At 37.2% G+C, this 27,463-nt stretch overlaps 1 protein-coding gene across 1 annotated transcript; it reads left to right on the forward strand.

Moving 5' to 3' along the window:
- The first annotated feature begins 1,548 nt into the window (after nucleotides 1–1,548).
- Nucleotides 1,549–26,833, forward strand: LOC118823866 (digestive cysteine proteinase 3-like). The gene is made up of 8 exons (XM_036593710.1): nucleotides 1,549–1,628; nucleotides 2,585–2,713; nucleotides 3,829–3,913; nucleotides 4,036–4,230; nucleotides 4,555–4,746; nucleotides 5,201–5,363; nucleotides 18,780–18,888; nucleotides 26,635–26,833. The coding sequence occupies exons 1-8, from the start codon at nucleotides 1,549–1,551 to the stop codon at nucleotides 26,831–26,833; spliced, it is 1,152 nt and encodes a 383-aa protein (XP_036449603.1).
- The last annotated feature ends 630 nt before the right edge of the window (nucleotides 26,834–27,463 follow it).

Raw genomic sequence — 27,463 nt, forward strand, 5'->3', positions numbered from 1 at the left:
CCTCAGAGCCGGGTTGATGCGGGTGCCATGTCGAGGAAGAGGAGCTGCTGCTCACACAGCCTAGGAAGGGTCTGCAGATCAAGGCGAGGCCGCTGGAGGTGCGAGACCTTGGTCGACGATTTGGACTGGCAAGGCAGGCTTCTTGCAATGCTTGGCAGTCTCTCTGTTGAGGAACGCAGATCTTCTGCTTGGCAATGGAGGCAGACAGTGGTCAGAGCAGGCTCTTGATGTGGATTTCAGTCAGCACTGTTTTGCCTCTGTTTCTGTTCTAAAACTAGGTTCTGAGTGGCCTATCGTTGGCAGTTAGACTTTCAAGATGGATTCACGAAACTTAGCTAGATGCAGCTCTTCAATAGTCTAACCTTACAGTTACAACACTAAGATTACTGAGTAAATGAAACAAAACGGATTAAGACACAAGACAAACAACTAACATTTAAGATCTGCAGAACTTACCTTAAGTGCAACAGGCTAGGGATCTAGGGATCTCAAGCATGGACCCACAGCAAAACGAGAATTACCACATCACCACCGTAAGGACTTGTGCTTATAAGGAACCCAAGAAACTTCTTGCTTTGTCTGCTTGATTATCAACATTAATATAATCTGTAAGCAATACTACTTGTTTTACTAATCTTGTTATTGTGTATTACCCAAATATTACCTGTATCTTTTTCTACTATTAAGTACTAGAAATACATGGTGTATAACTTTGATAACAGTCAGACCCAACCATTTAATTGCTATAAATTTAGACCATTGACCAATATGTATCTTGAATGTGGTTTTCTTTTCTTTTCTTCTTTTGTTCCTTTTCTTGTATTGTCGATTTTATTTCTTCATGCATTTGGATATTTAGATATTATAGGCAAATATTACCTGTGTTCTTTAACATGTGTTGTGTATCAGGTAACAAGGGTTAAACTCTCTCTTAGAAACATGCCTGAATATCCTAGTTGTTCATTCTTTGATCTTGAAAGTTAAACCAATTTTGATGATATAGGAATGTTTCTTTTTCTTTGTTCAAAACTAGCTGAAACAAAGGAGGCAGTGATTCTGGGGAAGGCATTCCTAAAATTATGCACAACCAATCAGAGTTGGAAACAATGGGTAGCTAGTTAACCTTAGGTGAGGAGAACCTATCAGCACTCTGGCTCCACCTCCAAAGGGTAGGGCCTCCAGCCGAGCAAAACCAGAGTGCACTGCAAATTTCATTAGTTCAGTTCAGAGTCCTGCATTCTCAACAAGAGGATAGCTAAATAAAGTTTGTGCCGGCCTTGGTCGAAAAGACAGGTCAGAAGTATTAGAATGCTAAATTTTCAGATCTGAAACTTTTGCTTGTTTTGTAACTTGCCTGTTCGTCTACACACCTTAAGTTTAAACCACCCTCAGAGAAGGAAGGTGGATGTTTCTTGTCTGGCCAGGGAGAATATATCCATAACTTTTGATTCTGCTAAAGAGAAGTAGTTAGTTAAATTAGTATCACCAGCCTCAGAACCCTGATTGCAACCTGAACCTCGCCAGCGGAGTGGGAGTGGTTCTGACGCCATGGAGACCCAGCATCGCACCCAGAACCACGCACTGATCTGTGAACAGCTCAACCATCGAAAGGCTGCCCAAGCTCCACCGTCAGACGGCCACGAGACGCCTCCACCCAATCACTGACGGAAAGGCGCATGCCCGCATGGAGATGCTGTATCCACGGCCAGTGAGATGAACCACCGCGTGAGTTCCAGATTTCGATCGAGTCCGTCCTGAGACGACCCCTCTTGAAGTCAGCCCCCGACTCCAACGTAAGCTGGTTCCATCAGTTTGCAGTCAGGGCCCTGACGCCAATTTATTTAATAAGGGAACTTTTAATAGGTACATCCAGCCATATAGTTATTCCCATCCATACTTAGTTTAATTCTCTAGAGGCTCTCCCAAGCGACTTCCCAAAACCACACTGCCTCATACCATTTAGCCGTGAATCACTCTAACTTATATATATATAGGAAACATCCACAGAAAATTCTAGGACACTGCACTATTTAAAAAAGGGCTGGGGTTTTAAGTTAGTTACCAGTCTGTCTTTAGATTTTTTTTATTTTAAATAAACTTCTAAAAGTAAGTTAACAGAACAAAAATCTGTATTAATCTGTATCTGTATCTGTAAGTTTAATTAACTCAAAATTTATGGCAGCCCAAACACTAACTCTTTAAAGTTAAAACTTCTTTTTTTCAGTGTAGGCACACACTAACAGCAGTGAAAAAAGCTGTTTTTAAGCCTAAAGCTCGACTGAAACTGCATCATCAGGATGCATTCCAGCATCACAGCTGAACAGTGTTTATATGATAGGGCTTTCTTACTGAATCCTGTACACTTTATCTGATCACTCATTTCACAACATTCCAACATTAATGCAGGACAGAAACTACATGGCATTGTGAGAAAGAAATGAGAGGTTAAAAATATTGGTTCAAAGAGTTTATGTGATCTAAATTTGAAGGATTATTACATTTTTAAACAGCATTTGTTTATTTCACTCAAGCTGAAATTATTTACAGTGTAGGTAATTATTTTGTTCACTCCTACTCTGTGCAGAATGAGGGTTTTGCTTGCCGTCGCTGCTCTTCTGGTTGTGGCCGGTGCAGCCAGTGTCTCTGTGGAGGATCTGGAGTTCGATGCCTGGAAACAGAAGTTTGGTGAGAAATCTACATCAAATCTGCTTCTGTATAACAAAATCTCCACCTCCATTAACAACTCTCCATTGGACAAAAGTATTAGACTAAAATCACATATATTATTTATAATACTTAGCTGTATATATATGAAAGAATTGGATTTTAAAGTCTATTTATTCAAGCAGTGTGTTTATTTGTTTGGTGTTTATTTGTTTGCTTTGTTTGTATAGAATCACAAACACCCAAAAACCCTTTCCATGATTAAAGGGTTCTCTGCATGGTGAAATGGTTCTTCAGACTGATGTAGAATGTGTTGTATATGGTTCTATATAGCACCAGAAAGGGTTCTGCTATTGTGACAATGTCAAGCTTGTAACGAAGAACACATTTTAATGCTATATAGAACCATTTTCAAAAGGGTTCTATATAGCACTGTCTACTGCACATTCTCCATCATTCTGAAGAACGCTTTCACCATGCGGAGAACCCTTTAATCATAAACGACATCATAAAAAAGCAAAAGAAAAGAAGAGTAAAAACACTAATTGTCACAGACAATGAACACTAATTGTAACAGAAAATGAGAAAATGTATCAAAAACAGGTGTTTTCCCACCAAGGTCATTTCTAAATTCCTCTGCACATTTCCTCTCAACATTTTATTTGGAGTTTTTAGATATTCTAAACAGTCTTTCACATGAAATTCTTCGTGCCTAAAACCAAACAAAAAACTATATTCTAAGCGAAAACAAAACATTCTGTGGGAATCATTTTGTGCCCTGATAAACGCTGTTAGAGCTCTGCAGGGCTTGGCCAAATATCAGCTATATTTTTACACTTACAGCTCCGAGCTCAGGTTGGATTTAAGCTACTGTACTTGCTTTTATTAATTAAAATGATTATTATTTTTTTCCAGTTTTTGTCTTTCTTTATCTTTTTATTGCGCCGCTCTCTCTTTTTCAAAAAACGTTCTATATAGAACCATCTACAGCACATTCTCCATCAGTCTGAAGAATCTGAAACTTTTACTTTTTTACTCGCAGCTTATACTTTTCATGATATGTTCAGGCCCATTTCCTCCTCAGCATAAAAAATGTTTCCTCTCAGGTAAGAGTTATGGTTCAGTTGAAGAAGAGTCTCAGCAAAAGATGTTCTAGCTGGACAGTCGTAAGCTGATCCTGGAGCACAACATGCTGGCTGACCAGGGCCTCAAAAGCTACAGACTCAGCATGAACCGCTTTGCAGATATGGTGAGATCTTACATACACAGTTCACTGAATCTTTTCTTCAGCTCTGTTTATTATGTGCTGTTCAGTAAACATGCTTGACATCTGGATTGTCACAATCCTCTCACCATCGTCTTCTCCAACAGGACAATCAGGAGTACCAGCAGATGTTTAAGGGCTGCCTGGGATCCTTCAATGAGTCAGAGATCGAGAGTGAAACTACATTCCTTCAACAGGAAGAGGGTGCTGCTCGGCCCAGGAATGTGGACTGGAGGGCTAGGGGCTATGTGACCAGAGTTAAGGACCAAAGTCACTGTGGCTCCTGCTGGGCCTTCAGTGTGGTGAGTTACAGAAGGACAGGTAAAGAGGGAGAACAGGATGGAGGGATTAGTTAAAATAGCAGTGAGAGGTAAGGCCAAAAATGTGTGACAGTGCAAGTAAACCTACCTTTTGAGCTGGTTGTTATACTGGGATGTTCCCTTAGTTTTTTTATTTAGACCCATCTTTAAGAACCAAAGTCAATCTGAAATATTTTTTATTCTGCAGGAGAAGCTAGAACATGAAATTCAAATATTAATTTTTACACTGCTTATTAATATTTAGATTGGGTTTTATAGAAAGATTTGGGCATAGATGTGAACTGTGGTGTTTATGTCATCTCTCAGACAGGAGCACTAGAGGGTCAGATGTTCAGGAAGACAAGGATGCTGGTACGCTTAAGTGAACAACAGCTGGTGGACTGCTCTGGGAGATATGGAAACCGTGGCTGTCATGGTGGTTGGCCGCACTGGGCCTTTAAGTACATCATGTACAGTGGAGGCTTGGAGACGGTGTACACCTATCCATATCAGGCCAAGGTGAGGCTACAGTATTTAATAATGCCAAAAGTAAAAAATAAATAAATTTGTCCTTACACCAAATGTAGCTAATATATCTTAATTGTCTGAAGTTTGCTTCTTTAGTTTTGCAATAAAGCTACAAAGCTAATTGACTTATGAAGGAATGAAAGCCAACTGTATGCCCATTAGCATGGTGCTAACCACATAAATTCTGTCCATATATTTTGCCCATTTTTATAACAGTTTAGCAAACAGCTGTGCGATGATTTGGCATGCAGTCTGCACAGTGCTAATTGGTGGGGTCTTAGTTAGCCTCATAACTCCAGTGAAAGTTTTTTTTTTTGTTTTGGCACAGTTCATCTACATTTGGGGTGAAGGGAAAATTTTGGAAATTTGATTTTTTGAAAGTATCTTTTTGAACTTTGAACCAGAGAGTTAGCAATCCATCCTGATTGTTTCCATCTCTCTTCAGGAAGGGTACTGCAGGGTTAAAAAACAGAGAGCTTGGGCTAAGTGCTCCGGCTATAGAAAGGTGTGTCACACAGAACGCGCTCTGAGGAACGCTGTGGCCACAATTGGACCTATTTCTGTAGCTATAGACACCTCCCGACACAGCTTCCAGTTCTACAAGTCAGGTAATCCTCAGAAAACAGTCCCGCGTGTACTCTCGACCATATTCTTTCTAACAGCAGCACAAAGATTTTTCTTAGCCACATTAGCATTAGCATCTCGGGGGGACATAAACTGCAGCATTAACAACGCAGGTAAACTCTTGTGGAATACAGATAGGTCTGCACTTAATAATCAGGAATTCCAGATCAGCAGAGTAGTGGTTATCAACAACGACAGAGTCCATGCACCATGCTTTGTTTACCTACATAAGTAGGTATGTAAGAAATTTTAGGAACCTAAATAAAAAATTAATAAAAAATTATTTCAGTAAATGACAGCATGAAATACCACAGTGAGGCCCGGAAAGAATGAGAATACTTGTAACTTTTAGGCAGAGGTGTTATGACACAAGCAGAGGCCACCTCCAATATTCCCTAGGGAAGATTGTTCTATTCATAAAAGCAGCAGCAGTCCTACATAATGTACCAAAAGGCCAATCTCCTGGACCCTGAGGTGGGTGATATTGAAGGCAATATTGAGGAAGATGCAGGTCCATAGCTGGTGGAACCCAGCCTAGGGCTCAACTTGAGGAGCCAGCTCATTCAAAGAATCTTTACAGATTAGGAAAGTAAGACTAGTAGGACTAAAATCAAATTATAAATAATTTTGGAACATGAAAATAGATAAATATTTCATTGATATAGTTTATTCAGTTAGCATGGACAATAGATACATTTTCAGTTGTAATCATTAAACAGTACGAATGAACAGTAGGTAGGTAATTCTACCAGAAATACTCCAGAGACAAATGTGAAGGAAGATAAAATACCATATCTAAAATAATACCTAATAATAACTAAAAATTCAATAGATAACAAGTTTTGTAAGTTAAAGTTTTTGGTGCAGGCCCTGTCATCAGCCCAGGTCTTCAAACATGTAGACCATCACAGATCCTGCGGCAGGGGATGGAGCCTATCCCCTGGGCAACTGGGTGGGGACCAACTGGTGGTAATGGAGAGGAAGGACGGGAACGATGAAACATCAGCATCTGAAAGCAGCAAAGCAGACGTGCAAGTCGAGTCGTTTTAAAGACAGGTGGAAGCTTGTGATTGGTCAGAGTAATGAGTGATGTAGCATTGGAGTCTCCCTGGCAGTACTTGCGCTAAAGCTTTCATTAATCAATAAAACAATTAATAAAAAATAAGATAAATAAAAGTCAAACAATATAAAAAAAATTCTAGATTTTCTGACTGCCCTTTTTGCACAACCTCGGTGAGATCTCTCCAACTGCAGTCTCTCCCTCTCCAGCTTCTCCCTCTCTGTATCAAGCAGTTGTGCAGCTGGATTGAGGTGTTGACTTGTACAGTAAAACCAGCCAGATATATTTTGCAACCAATATAGCTTATGTATTTCATTGTCACTGGCAAGGAACTAGATTTATTATAACTAAATAAATGCATGCATATAAGAAAACCAAGTTTAAAGAAAATGAGGATTAAATTACAAGAGTGTGGCGTCTGATGACACTCTGACAAGCTCTCCTCCTCCATGTCTGACAGCTGTATTGTTGTCATGGCACTATGACAAACTTGAAGCTCCAGCTCCAGTCCCACCTTGTAACTGCCAGGATTGCCTGAATTAATAACAATTATGTCTATATACTAACAGAAGAACTTTTAACTTAAAATCCAATGAACCAGTAGTTCTTTTAACATCAGCTGAACATGATAATAATATTGTGTTTGGAAAATGCTTGTCCACATTAATGCACCAAGACAAGGGAAGGGAATGGACACAGATGCAGAGAAGGTGCCTGCGGTGTCAGGACTTTATTGGACTGCAGAATCAACAACAACAAAAAAAATAATTTCACGAGTGAAACAAAAAAAGTAATAGTTCATAATAATAATGTCTATAACAAAAGTAATCCAAGGTCAAATAAAAAGGAATAGCAATGTATTTTTTTGTTGACGGCGAAATTATTGTGTCTGAATGGCTCAGCATAGGAGCATCCAGGGACCACCACCCTTTTCCCTTATCTTGCTTCCTTGTGTAGCAACATTTTCTTTTCTAGTTTCAATTGTGAGACTAATAATTGTTTTTTTTAACTGATAAATTCCTGACACTGCAGACACCTTCTCTGCAATCTAAGTTCATTCCCTGTCCTTGTCTTGGTGCATTAATGTGGACAAACATTTTCCAAGAAAAAAATATACTTAATATTTTCAACTGATGTTAAAAGATATACCAGTTCATCAGATGTGAAGTTGAAAGCTCCTCTGTTTTGTTAACCATACAGCAAATATTTGTTTGTTATGTTGTTCTGGCTTCAACAGCTCTGTGTGTCATCAGTTGTTTGGTAACAGATATGATAGTTTATTGTCAAGTAGATTAAGATCAAGATTTCCTAACTGGAGATAAGATGCTGTAAGATAAGATGAAACCTTGAAGATGTGGTGAGAACTCACACATGCAAACCCCAGTGTTTGTATCAACTTCATCATTTGGGAAGTAGGCCTAGTACAGCATCAGAAAGGCCATGTGCAACATGACAGTCAAGTGTTTGCTCAAACTTGTGGTTTTAGTGACAGGGAGTGGTGTTCTCATTAGGCTGAATGAATAACTGGCTCTAAATGTGGGTATTGTGATATATACTGAGTCTGTTCTATAGTTTCTCATTAAGTCAAATGAATAACTGACTCTAAATGTAGGTATTGTGATATAAACCGAGTCTGTTCTACAGTTTCTCATTTGATTTAATGGTAACACTTTATTTGGAGTGGTCCTTTGTCGATGATTAATAAACACTTAACAGATTATCAGTTACACATTAACAACATATCAGTGAAGTAGCAGTAGTGAAGCATCTGAATACACTGGACCAAATAGCTTGTAGATGTTCTGATACATTATTTACATTAAGTAGATGTTTTGTTAATATGTTACTTCCAATACGCAAAACCTAACCTTACCCAACCTTACCCAAAACCTAACCCTCACTCTGGCCCTAATCCTAACCCTAACTTTAACCTCAACCCAAAACCTAATCCTAACCCTAACGTCAACCTCAGCCAAAAACCTAATCCTAACCCTAACCTCAACCTCAGCCCAAAACCTAATCCTAACCCTAACCTCAACCTCAGCCCAAAGCCTAATCCTAACCCTAACCTCAACCTCAACCTAAAACCTAATCCTAACCCTGTTTTTGACATTTTGCTGGTTAAAACTAAGGATTCGGCTGACTCATAGGTGGTCATTACCCAGCCATTAAAGCACATAACGCCAGTGACACATAGAAGTCACGTGCTGCCTTATAAACAGAATTATTAATAAATTAATTAAATATAGTGAGCAAGTGTTGAGTTGTCTTCTCGTACCTTGAGATGCTTCCTCTCCGATGATGCTTGACTCAAGGAAACAGTTTAATAAAGCTGAAAATACTGTGTTAATGTGAAAGTATTATTTAATCAACTGTGGTCAACTGTATAAAGGTGCATACCAACTTTTGGAGCTGTGACTAATATTTTTAAGCCCTGCAACCTTTGTGACATGGTTTCCCACTCCAAATGGAGAATGGCCCGGGCTGGTTTGAAGGGTGATGTCCAGCAGGTGTTTGAATGTGGTGGAGGCTTCATGTAGCCCAAATGGAACAACCTCGTAGTGTCAGTGGCTTACGGGGTCACTGACAGAGGTTTGGACTCTGGCTTTTTATTTTGGAAGAAAAGTAAAGCATTGGAGCTCAAGTTTGCCTCTTTAAGCTAGAAACAAACGAAGCGTCAACAGCATCAGTGCGCCCTCACTCAGCACTCAATCTCACCAGGCAAACTGACTGTTTTTCTCATGGTAGTAAAACAAAAGAAGCACAGCTCTCTCTGTTCAACCGATTCCAAGAGCTTCTGCAGGTAAAACAGATGCAACATTCAATACGAAGCTGAAGTTGACATTTAAATAAAATCACTTTTAATGTCTTTTCTGTAAACTTTGTTGAGCTTGGTCATTTTGGTTTCTGTTGTCATTTAAATTAAATTTAAATTAGTCATTTAGTTGGCTGAGTTAGTTTTAGTGCTCCCAATGTTCCCAAAAATCATCAAAAATTATCTTCAAATATAAAAGTTTTTTTTTTTTAATTAAGTTATGTAATACTTTTAAAATTATTTTCGTGTGTAGTTGCACTACTCTTTGTGTATACCAGTATGCATGTCATGGTTATCTGTGTACCATGAATTTTGTATTTTAAGGTTAAATGACAGACTGACTTGTTTAGGACTTGGAGATTAGGGCTATTGACTTGGGACTCGACTGCACTAACACAGGACTTAAGTGAATAGGGCTGGTCCAGGTGCTGATTGACAGCTCCTCGTAGCATGATGGCATGCTCATGAAATTTGACAGTGCCACTCTCAGATGGAACGGCAAAGGAGGCACAACCCCTGAGATACGGGTTACATTGGGAAAACTTCAGACAATGCATGAGCAACTGCACATTTATTAGGAGGACAGGCACTGAGGTGGTTTAACCAGTCCCAAAACTCTCCTTGAGGAAGCTTAGTATTATCTGTAGTTACTATCTACAACCCCATTTCCAAAAAAGTTCGGACGCTGTGCAAAATGTAAATTAAATTAATATACAATGATATGAAGATCATTTAAGCCCTATATTTAATTGAAAATAGTGCAAAGACAACAAATCAAATGTTGTAACTGAGAAATTTTGTTGTTTTTGGAAAAATAAATGCTCATTTTAAATTTTATGCCAAGAACAAGTTCCAAAAAAGTTGGGACAGGGGCAACAAAAGGCAAGTAAATTTGTGTAATGCTATAAACACCTGCTGACTGATTGGCAACAGGTCTGCAACATGATTGGGTATAAAAAAGCATCCCTGAGAGTCTTTCAGAAGTAAAGATGAGGAGGAGTTCACCACTCTGTAAAGGATGGCATGAGCAAATAGTGCAACAATTCAAGAATAGCTTTTCTTAACATAAACGAGCGAAAAACATTTGCTTTTCATCATCTACGATATATAATATCATTTAAAGATTCAGACAATCTGGAGAAATCTCTGTATGCAAGGGACAAGTATTTGCTGGCCGTGATGTTTGGGCCCTCAGGCAGCACTGCATTAAAAACAGACATGATTCTTTAGTGGAAATCACTGCATGGGCTCAGGAACACTTCTGAAAACCACTGTCTGTGAACACAGTTCATCACTGCACCCACAAATGCAAGTTAAAAGTTAAAACTATAAAATGCAAAGAAGAAACCCTATATAAACAGGATCCAGAAATGCTGCCCCCCTCTCTGGGCCCAAGCTCATTTAAAATGGACCGAGGAGAAGTGGAAAAGTGTCCTGTGGTCTGACGAATCAACAATTGGAATTCTTTTTGGAAATCATGGACACTATGTCCTCTGGGCTAAAGACCGCTCAGCTTGTTATCAGTACACAGTTCAAAACCCAGTATTCATGATGGTATTGGGGGACATTTGTGCACATGGCGTGGGCATCTGTGAAGGAACCATTAATGCTGAATAATATATATATATATATATATATATATATATATATATATATATATATATATATATATGTTATGGTAACATATCATTGTTGTCGGAAGAAAATCTCGTATCTCCATTTTTGACATTTTTCAGTTTTTGACATAATATGAAAATACCTTTACCCTTTACCTGTAAATTTCATGATGAATGGACTAAAAGAAACAGCCTAAAATGACTTGGAAAAACATCTAGTTCCATTGACTTACATCAAAAGTAAAGTATCTTTTTCCTTCTCCAGTAAAGTTACCATTTTGGAGATACAACGTTTTCTTCCAACAGCAATATGCTACCATCCAGATGACGTCTTTTTCAGGCAATGCCTTGCTTATTTTAGCAAGACAGTGCCAAGCCACATTCTGCATGTATTAAAACAGCATTGCTCTGTATTGAAAGAGTCCAGATGCTAAACTGACCTGCCCGCAGTCCAGACTGTCACCCACTGAAAAGGGTTGGCACATTATAAAATGAAAAATACAACAAAGGAGACCCCGAAATGTTGAGCAGCTGAAATCTTGTATCAAACAAGAATGGGAAAACATATCAGGACTACAGGGGTTGGTCCCCTCAGTTCCCAAATGCTTACAGAGTGTTGTTAAAAGAAGAGGTGATGAAACACAGTGGTAAACATGCCCCTGTCCCAACTTTTTTGGAACATGTTGCTGGCATCAAATTCAAAATGGGTATGTATTTTTCAAAAAACAATAAAATTTCTCAGTTTCAACATTTGATATGTTGTCTTTGTAGTATTTTCCTTCAAAAATGTGGTTTACATGATTTGCATATCATTGCATCCTATTTTTATTTACATTCTGCACATCGTCCCAATGTTTTTAGAAATGAGGTTGTACTTTAAGCCATTTAAAGCAGGAGCTTCTCTTTATATTGTGTAAAAATTTCATGGTTGACAAACAAGTAGAAATGGTCCCAAACAAAATCTTTTTACAGTAGTACAAAATAGTACAATATACATATATATGTATATATCACTGTGAATTTTAAATGTAGCACTAGGGTATGGTCAAATGCCATGTTTTGTTGATGAAAATAAGTTTATGAATCCTCCACAGAGAAAACACGTAAACATTTTTAGTGCACAATTTCTATTTATTAGAAAAATGGAAACTATTAAATGCGCCTTAACTTTTGCACCATGTTTTATGTTTCCAAATATATTCATTTCAGCAAATAAACAGTAATGTGCAAAATGTGCAAAAGTGTGTTCTCTGTAGATGATGTGTTAACTTATTTATGCTTGAAAATTAACAACAACATGGAATCAACAGGGGACCACAAAACACTCCAACACTAGTCTCAACCTATGAGGCTCTGCCCACAGAGCTAATCTGGAACTGTGGCTTGCAAAGCTACATAAATAGTCAAACACACACTCACACACACTTCACCATACACTCACAGGTAACTTGAAGGCTCATCTCACACAGGTAAGTGCTGAAACACATGAAAACTTAAAAAGGAAAAATACTGATTGGAAAAAAGGATAAACAGTCCAGGTGAAAGTAAAGGTAGCAGTAATATTAATCAGTTAAAATGCTGCATAAATACTAAGTTGCTTTGATTGAAACAATGCATGAATACATTTACTTTAAAAGTAAACTCAAATAAAATGCATGGCATGGGCAGGGCTCATTCTGAGGCCCCTACAGATGATGATTTCATACATGCTACATAAAAAAATGAGCATAACAGCGTTGTCAACTTTGTTTTATATGTTGTTTCACTAAACTGCTCTGAACTGCTCTTTTGTGTTTGTCCACATCACAATAAACATGTGGTACCACTTGTGAATAATCAGTTAAAGTCTTTGACACAAAGAGCTTAATGTTTATATAGAAAGAAAGTGATTACACAGATAACAAGAAGGAAGTTAAACTAAACAGGAATTTGAACCTGAAGTAGGATGAATTCAGCATGTGTTGTTTTCTTGGGATGGAATGGTATCAGCACTCTTGGAGCATAAGAGAATCCTGATGAGGGTTGCCAGGTCCAATGAAAATCTCCAGCCTATGTTGTGCTTAAAATTCACCCAAACGGCTGAAACTAGGGCAAAAATTTATCTGCAAGTATCGAATCAGAAAATACATATATAGTAATGTATTTAGAGGCATGGAGTAACAAGTTACATTCACTAAATTTTTGTCAAAGAAAATACAGAAATCCAGAGACTCTTATTCTTGAAGTTTGTGCACATCTCGAGCTGCTTAGATATTTCTGATTTACTTGATTTAAATTCAGCAGCAGCCATGAAAACATAATAAAATAACGGAAACTTTAGCAGCCATGTCATTAGCCAATAAATATGTTTCTGTAACCAGTGAACATTTTCAGTGTTATATGAGCTTAAGGCTTATCTTACATATGCAGTCACAACTTTTTAGCCCCTAGTGAGTTAAAACAACCTGCTCAGGTTTAATGAAGGCTGCCTGGAGGGTGATGTGATCCAGTGCTGAACTGTGACTATTATAGCTAGGCCGTCAAATTGGGCCATAAATGTCAAAACTCTGTCACAACATGAAGAAAACACCCACTGATCATGCTAGCACCCCTATAGGATTCTAGTGGTTTGTTAGTGCTATGCTAACAGCAATTTTATGAACTCTTTCTGACAAGACTAAAGTTAGCTTCTTATTAGAATTTTCCTAAATGCTTCAGAATACAACTGCTGCACCGTTTAAGGTGGAACAGAAAATTTGAAAAAGGCAGTTCTAGACACCTGAGGCTTCGAACACACGTTACATGTTCTACATAAAGCTTGTGACTGATATATTACTTCCATAAAATCCCAAGGTTATTACATACTAAAGCTTATTGTTCAGTCACTACAGGGAATTCAAATCAAACTGCCTGAGCTGTTCTTATGTTATAAGTGTGTAATAAACCTTTGGATCTGCTGTTGGGCCCTGGACATTTAAGGGGTTATATCTACCAAGATACCACAGAGAAAAACAATTTTGTTTCTGTCCTAAACTTAACAATGAAACAAGAGTAGTGATGTAATATTTGCAGCGTTTAAATACAAGCATGTTTTTTATTGAATACGTTATGTATTTTTTATTGATTTAAAAAAACATTTTTTAGATCCTAGAAATTATTAGGCTTCTCTGAAAATACAGTCCCATGTTTTCACATTGCTACCAAAAAGATTTAATCCATGGGTGGAGCATTAGTTTAGCCAGGCCCCTCCATTTTGGAGCAGGAAGTGAGGCTGTCCCTCATGGCCATATGGTGAGCAATTAGATCCCATTGTTTAGTAAATGTGTCCCAAATCTGAGAATCAGTGTGAAATATTAAGAATTGTCACTACTGAAACACAATTTTTACTGCAATTAATGAAACTTTGTGTTAAATAAAATATTACAATTTTATGTGCATACAGCCATTTTTTTAATTAGCTAAAATTAATTAGCTAAAATTGGTGCTATGGAAATAGTCATTAGAGAAACAGCCACTACTGAAACATTTGGTAAATTTTCTGAGGCATTTTTATAGTTTTATTCATAAGAAAAAGGAATGTTCAATCATTTGTCTAAATGAAATAAACATAAATATGGCAAAGTTTAAATAGAGTGGCAGAAAGCTGAAATTAAATCGGTTCCGTATTGTTTGGATCTGTAGCTTGCTAGCTAGATTATCGCTAGCTGCTCCTTTTTCCTGGTTAGCTGCAATCCTGGTTAACTTAGTTAGTGGGTTAGTGATCCAAACAGTGGCATAAACCACTTTGCTTCCACAAATGTAGAGGATAAAAACTCATCTGAGAATTACTGAAAAGTCACTGAAAGTCAATTGGCTGGTGTTGGAGTGACAGAAAGACAAAACTGAACGTGTTCTGTAGTGTTTTGAGCTGCAGCCTGCTGGGCTAAGTTAATGCTAGCATATTTAACAGGCTAAAGGTCCCTCTGACCAGAGTACAGGCTAAAATAATACCGGTTCATATCTGAGAACACAAAGTCGAGTATTGGAGTTGATTGAAAAAGTAACTGTAACTGGTCTTATGAGGCCACACTGAAGCAGAAGTGCATTGTATGGCCCTGGATACTATTTGGCTCTACAGTAAAGAGGCCTGGGTCATTCTCCAATTGGAGTGGGAAACCATGTCACGAAGGCTGCAGGGCTTAAAAATATGCTTAAAAATATGAGGCACCGCTCCAAAAGTCAGTATGAATATTTACACAGTTGACCTGAGATTAAATAAGACTTTTCCCTTATGATTTTTCAGATTTTTCTTTTTTTATCCTGTTTCACAGTCCATATTTTCAAGAGATTCAACTTAGGAATTTGTATAAAACAGATTTCTGCTTACTTTTATATCATTAACATTATACTACATTGAAAAAAATATGTATTTTATTTGACGATTCATTTGTCACAGAGATTTTGATCACTGGTGTTGCCAGGACTCTTATATTACATTTTAACACAGTACTTTCGGCTCTATTAAACTGATTCTTTGGGTTGAGGCTCATCAGAGTGGAACACAGAACTGCTGTGTGTCACCAGAGCTTTGTGATTTAATGGCTGGGTAATTAAAATTTGGTCAGTATAATGCCATATATCATTTTTGTTACCTATTTTAAACAGTTGCACAAAGTCACCTGACCGCCAATGAGTCAGCCAATTTACAAAATCCTCAGTTTTAACCAGAATGTCACTGGAGTCACAGTCACTGGTGTTACAGTATATAACCATATATCATATAACCAGTGACTGTAAAACATGTTTGGGAGTAAGCTCTCCATCCTTCATATATGATAATAGGAGATGGTAACAGATTATTTAGTTTTGGGATGAAAGAAATAGATTTTTTTTTAATTTATCCACCTGAATAGAACTGACTCCCCTTTAAAGTTCACACAAAAGGCACTGAGGTCATTTGCAGCTGTGTCCCTTTACTTTAATGGGACTGAATTTGGTTTATTTAACTGTATGAGTATATGTGAAAAGCCCCCTAAGGATTACCTAAAAATTACAAGCATACAAAAGCTCCATTTACCCTGCTGGTTTAAATCTCCCATCAGCCACTTACTCTCTTACCTCAGAGAATTACCAGGAGCTGAATGAATTCAGGCCTGAATAGGCACAGTAGTGTTGTTAGGGGTTTCTACAATCGTCCATGTTACTGCTAGGTCGAGAGTGGACTGACCACCAGCCAAAATTGAATCAGAAACTGACCACTGATGACTAGCTAGATGATGGAAACACAGATTGTGTTGACAGTTACAAACCAATTAGAATTTAGAATTAGAGTTTATTTCTAGCTTCCAATGATTTTTAAAGAACATGTTCAAAAACATCTCTTTCAGGCGGGGGTGCTAGAGGGCCAGATGTTTTGGGAAGACGGGGAAGCTGGTATCCCTGAGCAAGCAACAGCTGGTGGACTGCTCCCAGGGGTTTGGAAACGGGGGCTGTCAAACTGGTGGTTCGCCTGGTAGGGCGGTACGTCATTTCCAGTGGAGGCCTGGAGGTCCATATCAGGCCAAGGTGAGGTGACAATAATGACAAATGGAGCTTCTAAGGTGGATCATTTTCCCCTTATCACAAATGTAGTTGTTGAATCAAGACATTTGGTGTCTGAAATTTGTTTTTTTATGTTGCTAATGTAGCTTACATGAAATAGTGCCAACTGCATGTAAGTCATCAAACACTAGCATCTAAAATGTACAAAGGTATGTCAGCCTAGCTAAAACAGTAGCAGCATCTTGAAGCATCATTTCAAATTTTGCATGTAACTGTAATTATTCGTAATTATATATATATATATATATATATATATATATATATATATATATATATATACACACATTTTTTTTGTATGTTGTGTGTCCACTAAATACTAAGAAATACTGAGACTTGCTTTTCAGTTCAGTGACAAAATCTGCAGGGACATTTTCAAAACAAATCAAATCACATTTATTGTCACTTCCCATTAACACAGGTGTGAAGGTGAGTGAAAATCTTAGGTGCATAGCCCCCTTGTAGTACGTAAATATACCATTATGGTTTCAGAATAGGTATCCGAAAGTACTAAAAAATAGTTACTTGTACTCATACTCTGAAAAAATGACATCAATACATCCCTAGTACAGATTAAGATTAATTAAATTGTAATCCATTTCAAACTGTGCTGTACCCATAGTTAGTTTGCCTGTTAGACAGATAGTAGCACTAACACTAGAACAGTAGACAGGCAAATATGTCCACTTGGTTGGGTTTAATGTTAGCATTTGTGTGTGCTGGAAAAAGCTCAAATAACATTGGGCCTCCAGCCATTCTTAAAAAGAATATTTGTCCTAAAACCCACTTATGCAGTTTTCTCCTAAGATTCTGACATTCCCCAATGTTCTCTTATTTGGGATTTGTTCTTAGGTAAGAACAGAATCTACACACAGTCAAGAGCACAAAGGTGAGAACAGTTCTGTGCCTTCATCAACGTCATGAATCTGACGTTGACTTTTTCTTATGATCTTTCTCAAGAACAAATAAAAAAAAAAAACTTAGGAAGCAAGATATTAGTGAATTAGGCGTATTCACATGAATTATTTTACCCATACTGTCACTACCCATAGGAAAAAAATATTTCTTAAGATTGTCTCAGAGAAATAAAGCAGATCTCAATATTATATTAATGAAGGATCACTGATTTCTGAATTGTTTCTCCTTACCCCCGGGAAAGAAAAGAGGAGATTAACATCAGCATTCCACAGTGAGGAGTTCTGATGATGAAGTAGAAAAACATGAATTTTTCTTTTGCACTGACAGACGATGGTGAGATCTTACTCTTTTCTTATGGAGATATTATTCAGCTGAGACTGGGCTGACACTAAAGAATTAAGTCACATGTGTGACAATATTTTGATCAAAGTGAGAAAATCTGAGTTTTATGTCTCAGGAGCCGAATTTCAGAAAGAGGAGAAAATGGCCTAAGTCTCACTCTGATTTTAAACTGGACTTTACTGTTTCTAGAAGAAGAGGAGATCTCATTTAGAGTATTTCTTTCCTCTGGGTATACACCGATGTTAATACGCTGTTGTAAGCTTATTAATTGTTGCCCATAAGAAGGTAAATATTAGCTACTATGATTAGCCAACTTATTTTGTCAGGGTATAAATCTGCTTCTTATTCAAATTTTCTGTTCCACTGAGGTAAATTTAAAAGAGTAGCTTTATAAAAGAAGGCAAAAACACTCTTAACGTTCAGTATAAGTTGATGTCTGAAGTTCCATGTGTTCTGTTTTTGCAGGTTTGGAATGTTTAAGTTTGTCCAAAGGCCCCCATAGGGAGTGGGCCTCTCTCTAAGTTCCAAATAGATGAGATCATTTTAAAAATGACCATATGTTCTGTCTCCTTTTTTAACAACAAGTACCCTATATAAGCAGTTGGAATATTCTGTTCTGGAGTGGACACCTTAGAATTGGCACGGATCCTCTCTCAGGTACTTTATAGTGCTTGATATGATACTGTTTTACTTTGTAATAAACATCTTATACAAGTAAGGTGGTGTCAGCGGAGTCTCCTTCATCACCTTCACATCATTGCTACTTAATAAACAACACAACCTTAAATGGTGCAGCACTTACATTCTGAATTCTGCATTTTGCTAAAACATTTAAGGTGGAATGAAAAATTCTTCTGACCATAAGCACTCCTTCAAGCATTAGGTCCTCCTTAGTGCCAAGAAAAACAGTCCTATTTAAATCATCACCATGTGCTGCCTCTACTGAGGCACATGTCTGTGTGCAGAGATATGGGAGTGAATTTGACTCTCTGTGGTATCCCACCAGCTGCGGTTGCTCTTGTCCAGTGTCTTAGCTTTACTGATTAATTGAGTAATTTAGTGATTGTTTAATGGCTGAATATCCTAATTGCAGGTGTGCATGATGAGCCAAACTGCAGCAGCACTAACGTGACTCACGCTGTCCTGATTGTTGGTTATGGCACTGAAGCTAACAAAAAGGACTACTGGCTGGTCAAGAACAGGTAAACAAACAGGCTAATAAATCACCAAAATGACAATTCCCAATTATAGTTAACACTAAAAGAATACTGTCGAGGCTTTAGGAGCAGTGTCCTTCCGTCCTTCAACAACATTACTGACAAGTGTTTTTTATATATTTTTTTTAGTTTTGTTATCCACAAAATGAAAAATTCTGCTTTTTGACAAAATTAAAATAATTTTATTATTATTGATGATGAAGAATTGATGAAACTGAAATAACATTATAAACAAACACAATACGTTAATGCTTTATTCATTAGCTTAGCTAACTTGGGAGCACCCATAACGTTTCAGACTTCAAGTTTATGAGCTACTAGAATGTAAGTGGTTGCACCAAGTGACATAGTTTAAATTTATCTTTATCTTTTATAACTTAAAATGTATGCATAACCTGTAGTACATGGGTACAGGCAACCCAAATGTGAAGAAGAGCCATTGTTTTCCGTTCAACTAAAAGGAAACCACCTTTGGAGCCACAATATTTTATATCCATTTTACCGTCTACGCTGTAAATGTGTGTCAGTATGTGCTAATGTACTAGTATAGACTAAAAATATAATGTTAAATAAATTAAAACAGACTTACTTTGCTCTACTTTAAGCTTTAGCTCAGCTATACCAGCTTTTCTCGCATCTCTGGCAGGAAACTTAAAAGTAGAACAGTTTCTCGATTTTTTACGTTGCTGAAGTTGGAATCTCATTCACCATCTTATTCTAATTTTCCTGTTCCACCTTAATTGGTGCCTGCAGAATGTAACTGTGGCACCATTTAAGGTGGAATGGGAAAATGTGAAGAAGCTGGTGAATGAGAAACTGGCTTAGCCTTGTGACTTTTTAGTGTTTGTCAGTTTCTCGCTGCAGATTAATTATATCAGGAAACCAGTATATAAATGCAAATAAGTCCATTCATCTCCAAATCATCATCTTTGCCATTTTGTTAGCTACTAGTTAGACGAGATTGTTGTCTTGCTATGGTGACCATCATTCTACAGGGTTAAAGGGTAAATAAGGAGTTCTACCTTAATGCCAGTGTTTGTTAAAACTGTGTTAGAACTAACTATTAGCAATGCTTTATTTTTCTGCAAAGGAGGATTTTTCTTTAATTTTACTTCTCTATTCTAGTAAATAATTCGATTTTTCTAAAAATGTTAGTGTTCTTACTTGTTACTATCTAAGTTCATTCTTTTAGTTTATTTTAATGTGTTTTTATTATATATTTTACATTTGACATTTTATGCCTGTTTTCTATATAAGCTGTCATTTTTTTTATTTTTATTTTTAATTATTTTTAATCTAAATCTTTTTGTCTTGTTTTTCATATGTTTTAGTTGGTAAATTTCATTTCAACTTTTTCAATTCCTTGTAATTTGCTCGGCTATATTGTAAATGACTGTCATCCTCAATGCACTTCCAAGTCGAAATAAAGGTTGATAGATTGATTAATTGAAATGCTAAATTATATTTAAAAGTCCTAGCCAGCATTGACTGCTCAAATACATTATACTGGGAGAACATTGTACAGTCATTTTTCAAACTAGCTTTGGATTAGATATTTCTGAATGTCAAAGCAGCCTTTGGAAAGCTATGGAATCACATGACATATGGCATGATACCCTTTTCCATCTCCCCTTTTTTGCATTTTGGCTTTTCCAATATTCTAAATTTTTCTACCTCATCCTAGCATAAAACTCTTTTTGCGATATTTGGGTATTTCTTTTTCCAAATTTCAGGCTTTTCCAGTGAGAATTCTTTTGTGAATTTTCAAAAATCTGGTAGTTGGAAAACCTGCTCATGTCAATTGTCAGTCATGAACAATCCTCAGCATTGCAAGTTGAGATGCTGAAAGTTTCTCCTGTTTGTTTTGTCTGTTAAAGATTCCTCTTTGGCTGGCTCAGCTGTTCAGCCTTTTTTCATAAAAGCTACTCCATTTTGTTTTCTGGTGCTGTTGCTAGTACAGCCATGAAACACGCAACATACCATGGCTATATTTTATCTGACAGGACGCTTTATTAACTACACTGCAAAAAAATGATATCTTAACAAGCAAAAAATAAATGTAGTCAATAAGTCTAATATTTCCCATTATGAGACTGTTGTAAAAATATTATGAGATTATTCCTGTTTCTGTATAAGTTTACTTGTTTTAAATAATTTTATCTAGTGAAAGTGTCTTATTCCATTGGCCAATTAGTTTACTTGTTTCAAGAACTAATGAAGATAATTTTGCTTATTTCAAGAAGCAATGCTTCAAACAAGTGAAGTGATCTGCCAATGGAACGAGACGCTTTCATAAGATAAAACTGCTTAATGCTGAGTAAAAAATGTCTAGAAAGGAGTTAAATAATCTTGCAATATTCATATGACGGTCTCATAATGAGAAAAACTATATATATTGACTACATTTAAGATGTTTACTCTTGATAAGATTTTTTGCAGTGTAATGCTGTACAATGAAGATGGCTCTATGAGCACCACTGTCAACAATATGATGGTGATGACAAGTGTGACGTCAACTGAATACTATCTATAGGTCAAATTTGAAACTTTAGCCAAAGTTACAATAATACTAATTGAGCGTTAGCATTTTTATGCCGTTTCCAATGTTATGTTAGAAACTAGCTAGCAACTACCTAGTACTGTGTTTCCCACACTGGGTTTAATGCTTCTTCTAGCACATCCAAAAGAATCACCTTGTTTGTAGCTGTTTTACAGTGAATTCATTAATAGAAGCAAATTTAATGTCTGAATAATAACAAACAATAACATTTTTGGGTTAGTTTTTGTTGACTAAAATACAGGGAGATTCACTTTTTTCAATTTCACGAAAGAGGCCCCAAATATTCTGCAATAACTCTCTCTAGGATGAAGCAATCTGAACGAAACAACATGCAATGTGCTCCTCAGTATATGGAGCTTCAAACAAGCCAGGATGCCCCTGCGTCAGAGCGATGAGGTAGGCGGCGGACAGCCGTCGCGATGTTTAACCGCCGTTTGCAACTTCCTTCATTAAAGGGGTTCCAGTCCTCATCCATAGAGATCTGCACTGTTGGGTTCAGTTCCAGCTGCCCTTTGCAGACATTTTGAATAATGTACCTCTGCATAAGCACATCCTCGGTGAAGGGTTTGTTATTAAATATCACAGTGTGTGTCTGATAACTGCGTGCTCCTAATGACCTATAACAACCAAAATCTGAGAACCTCCCCAATAGAAAGTTCACTTCATTTACTTGAATGTAATCAGTCTAAGAACAGGTTTTATTGATTCTAGGTGAAACTGAACTCTGCAGGTCAGGTGATCTCCTGGAGATGAGAAAGAATCTCCAGAATTATAACTGAACTGCATCAGTAAATATGTTTAAAAAAAAAAAAAGTCAGCGGTTGCTTTTTCAACTTTTCCTTCTCAATTTGGAGTGGTGTTAGCTTTAGTTAAGCCCCTGCAGTGCTTCTATCCTATTAGTAAAATAAGCATTGTCTAAAAAATAAAATCAGTGTGAAATATTAATGTTTTGACTGATAAAAATATCGAATAAACTCATCATTCAGCATTCACAAAATTCACAACGTGTATTGGCTTTAAGTATTGCTGTATTTTATTCTGTCTACAGAGTCTTGATCATCAGAAGGAATGGAAGTGTATAGCTGGGTGTCAACAGCATAGCTATGAACATTTGGTAACCCTTTCTTTTACAGTCCCCTAAGTTCTAGATATTAACCAGGTAAGTGTGAGGTACAAACTCCAAAGTACTAGGTAATTATTTTAGGTAATAAGATGGTAAGTACCAGGATAGACTAAATTAATTACACTGAAATGTCTCACAAGTTCTAGGTAGTACCCAGGTAAGGGTAAGGTATAAATTCCAAAGTACTGGGTAATTATTTTAGGGAATTAGATGCTAAGTACCAGGAGAGTCTAAATGAATTACTATGAAATGTCTCACAGGTTCTTGTCTTTGACACAGGTACTAGATTGTCAATATTAGAGAGTATGTATCTCTGTGTTATAATGCATTTACCTGGATGTGAGTAGGAGATCAGGTCACTCAGATCTGTAGGGTCTTAAATAGTATGTATCTGTCTATTACCTAGATACAAAACTGAATCTGAACTCTAAAAGAAAGCAAGGACTCCTTCTATGGTTTTACTGGGTTCTTACCACAAAGTTCAGAAAAACTGCCACTTGTAATACAAGTGTAAATGGACTGTAAGAGAAAGCAGGATTCGTCACAATGGTAATACCTGTTTATTGAGGCCTTTTGACAACTCTGACTTTTGACACAATAATTCCTGTACATTACAATGTACAATATTAAACTTTATCAGGTATCTATAGTCAAACTGTGTTGTAAAAGGAAATGGTACAAATGACCATGATTTTACTCTGTTCTTGAAGCTTTTCTAATGTAAACCATACATACATAACTGAACATTTCAGTATATTTGGTAAGTGCAGCCAACCTGCCCTGTAAAACGAATGCACATGAATAAAATAGTTAACTTTGATTTCAGCGACGCATTTAGTAAGTAAACTGAGACAGTGACATCGACAGTGGTGGTGAAACATATTTTATTCATGTGCAGCCACTGTACATTTTTGATTCAGGTAAATTCAATACACTATTTTTTCAGAGTAGAAAGCTGGTGTAGTTAATGTATTAGACATAAGTTTAGTCAGTTGGCCAACTCAAATGGTTAAGCTGGTAATTAGATTAGATTAATTTATTTGGTTAAACAACATATAGAATGGTTTCTTTTGTATTTTTTTATGGTGTAGCTGGTCTACCACCATGAGCAGCTAAGTTACATCATCAAACTTAACTAAAAACGTAACTTTGCCTTATGCTTGTTTGCAAAATTTAATGGCATACTGATCAGCACAGAGTATGTCATTGTTGCCATGGCAGCACGATGCCATATAGGGTTAACTGTCAAACCTGCTAAGGTCCACTTGTTCCACTGTTGTTGTTTGTTAATAATTAAATGCTAATTCATATGTACTGTTGTTAAATGCGTAGAGTACATCCACATTATAAAGTTTAACTTGTTTTGTTATGCTTTTTTCAGAGCCATGCCTAATATTAGGACAACAAAACGTTCCACCAAAGGTCCAGGGGTTGTCCACTCTGAACAGGAAGGTATAATAACTGTCCAGTGTAAGTTGAGTTTTAAAGTAAATTATTATGTGTGACAGGAATTAAGTCTGTTGGGTTAAAATAGGCTTTTGGTAGTCCAATTTCCAAATGATGTTTTTTTTTTCTTTATGAACATACAAGCCTAACATGGACTTGCTGAAAATCCATATGGAAACCTGATGTGATATCATGTTACTTATTACAAGGATTATTGCAGTAAATTCTCTGTTGAATTTATGATGAACACAACATGAACACATCATACATCCATGTAAGCCTTAAAGTTGTGTTTTGGCAGAAACACCACGGCAAGCCTATTGTGTTCTGAGATGATAGACACACACTCTCTCTCTCTCAGTCTCTCTCTTTAGTGACTGCGGTCACACCAGCTGCAGCACCAACTGCAAAAGCAACCATTGGTAAACTCCACAAGGAGACCAAGCGGCTCAATAATGAAGTGAGGGTCTTAAAAGAGGAGAATCGTCTTCTTAAAGAAGAAAAGGACTCAGCAAGACAGAGCATGGGAGCACATCTAAATCTGCACAAGATATTAAAATCACTCTTAAAACTACAGCCCCTTGTTATATTGATATAATCCATGGTTTGATTGATGTTTTGGTCAGTTTGCATTGCAAATTGTTATTATACCATTGAACAAAGGAAAATCATTCAAGATCATTCAAAGTTGCACATGTCCCAGTCATTTTGGTTATTAAACATACACAGCCTGGCCAAAAAAAAAGGTCACACACTCTAATATTTCGTTGGACCGCCTTTACCTTTGATTACGGCTCACATTCGCTGTGGCATTGTTTCCACAAGCTTCTGCAATATCACAACATTTATTTCTGTCCAGAGTTGCATAAATTTTTCCCCAAGACCTTGTATTGATGATGGGAGATTTGGACCACTGCGCAAAGTCTTCTCCAGCACATCCCACAGATTCTCAAAGGGGTTCAGGTCTGGACTCTGTGGTGGCCAATCCATGTGTGAAAATGATGTCTCATGCTCCCTGAACCACTCTTTCACAATTTCAGCCTGATGAATCCTGGCATTGTCATCTTGGAATATGCCCGTGCCATCAGGGAAGAAAAAATCCATTGATGGAATAACCTGGTCGTTCAGTATATTCAGGTAGTCAGCTGACCTCATTCTTTGGGCACATAACGTTGCTGAACCTAGACCTGACCAACTGCGGCAACCCCAGGCTTGTACGGTAGGCACTAGGCATGATGGGTGCATCACTTCAGCCGCCTCTCTTCTTACCCTGATGCGCCCATCACTCTGGAACAGGGTAAATCTGGACTTATCAGACCACATGACCTTTTTCCATTGCTCAAGAGTCCAATCCTTATGCTCCCTAGCAAATTGAAGCCAGTTTGGCCGGTTAGCCTCACTGATAAGTGGTTTTCTTAAGGCTACACAGTTGTTTAGTCCCAATCCCTTGAGTTGCCTTCACATTGTTCGTGTGGAAATGCTCTTACTTTCACTACTAAACTTATCCCTGAGTTCTACTGTTGTTTTTTCTACGATTTGATTTCACCAAACGTTTAAGTGATCGCCGATCACAATCATTCAAGATTTTTTTCTACATTCCTTCCTCGAAGATGATGATTTCCCCACTGTCCTTCCACTTTTTAATAATGCGTTGGACAGTTCTTAACCCGATTTTAGTAGTTTCAGCAATCTCCTTAGATGTTTTCTCTGCTTGATGTATGCCAATAATTTGACCCTTCTGAAACAGATTAACATCTTTTCCACGACCACAGGATGTGTCTTTTCGTATAGAAAATGCTATCACCCTGCTGGAGGCATTTGGCCATTTTGAAATCATTCTTAATGGTAAAGTTACCATTTTTAGGACGTATGAAATTGTGAATGTCTTTAACTCTGTCAAGGGATCAAAGAAGAGGAGAACACACCATTCATCTTCCTGCTTTTCTGAGTCATGGTCTAACGCAGACTCAGACTCAGAACTAGAGAAAAAAAAGAAGAAAAGAAGGAAGCATAAAAAGCATCTGCCTTTGGGAAGAGAGGTATTACAGTTTATTTGTACATAATGTCCAGACTGGGAAGATCTTTTTTTTTGGCATCATTTTCCAGAGTAAATGTATATATTTCATATTATCTCTGTATTTTCTCGGGAATCATTTAACACATACAGACTTATTCACACTGTATGAAATATTTGATGACACTCTTTCAATCTTCAACGGTGCAGAATCATAATTACTCTTAAACAGAGTCCAACTTTCTCCACCTCCTTTTTCACGTAACATCTACTGCTGGAGTTCAACATATAATAGGCTCTGATGCATGGTTACATTGTTGCGTTCACAGTAATCTCAAATTAGAGTATTTGTTGACATTGATGTGCCTATAATGCGTCACTAAAAGTTGTTCTTTTGTTTGCTGTAATTATCGTAATAGTTTATTATAAAAGTTTTGTTGAGTTATAATTTAGGTGTTTTTTGTGGCCTGTTTTGTGTTCTGTAGTGAATTGTCCAGAGGATGTCGTACATCGATACAAGACAGTACTGAAAGAATTTCAGTGAACCAGGAGTGTCACCGTAAGCTGTGAGAAACTGAATGTCAACAGAAACACCATTGCACTGACTGCTGTTATAGCAGAAGTCATCATCGCTGTGCAAGAGCAAGACATTGGGCCTCTTCCTGAGTTCAGAGAAAACGAAACACTAAATAATTTTGCTCAAAGATGCAAGGCCTTTCTGGATGGCAAAGAGGAGCTCAGGGAGAAAATCAAAGAGCTGAAAAAAGGTCAGAGCTCCTCCCAGTAAAGCAAAAGTTTCGTAAATGAAAGGTAAAAATCTCGCTGAGCTTTTCCTTGTGTGCCTAGAAATACTTACCATCGAAGTTTGGCTGTTTGACATTTATTGAATCTTAAAAGAATGCTTGTCTTATTTTCTGATGTTCTTTAGGTTACGAAGTGTAAGAATGTCTTAATTCCTACAAATTACTGTTTAGTTCTTTTCACATAATTTGTAGTATAATGTTTAATTGGTACGATTTTCACTTCTCAGGACAGAGTACCTAAGTGTGAATAATATTTTGTCTGAGATAAAAGATTTCTTTTACAGGGCAGGTTGGCTGCACTTACCAAATATACTGAAATGTTCAGTTACGTATGTATTGTTTACATTAGAAAAGCTTCAAGAACAGAGTAAAATCATGGTCATTTGTACCATTTCCTTTTACAACACAGTTTGACCATAGATACCTGGTAAAGTTTAATATTGTACATTGTAATGTACAGGAATTATTGTGTCAAAAGTCAGAGTTGTCAAAAGGCCTCAATAAACAGGTATTACCATTGTGACGAATCCTGCTTTCTCTTACAGTCCATTTACACTTGTATTACAAGTGGCAGTTTTTCTGAACTTTGTGGTAAGAACCCAGTAAAACCATAG

The sequence above is a fragment of the Colossoma macropomum genome, unplaced genomic scaffold (assembly GCF_904425465.1).
Source record: "Colossoma macropomum unplaced genomic scaffold, Colossoma_macropomum, whole genome shotgun sequence".
In the NCBI taxonomy this organism is placed as follows: domain Eukaryota; kingdom Metazoa; phylum Chordata; class Actinopteri; order Characiformes; family Serrasalmidae; genus Colossoma; species Colossoma macropomum.

Excerpts from the sequence above, each read along its gene's own strand:
- LOC118823866 (XM_036593710.1), top strand. The coding sequence starts at position 1,549 with ATGGAGACCCAGCATCGCACCCAGAACCACGCACTGATCTGTGAACAG. Across the intron at positions 3,914-4,035 it reads TGAACCGCTTTGCAGATATG|GACAATCAGGAGTACCAGCA; the intron begins GTGAGATCTTAC and ends CTTCTCCAACAG. Across the intron at positions 4,231-4,554 it reads CCTGCTGGGCCTTCAGTGTG|ACAGGAGCACTAGAGGGTCA; the intron begins GTGAGTTACAGA and ends GTCATCTCTCAG.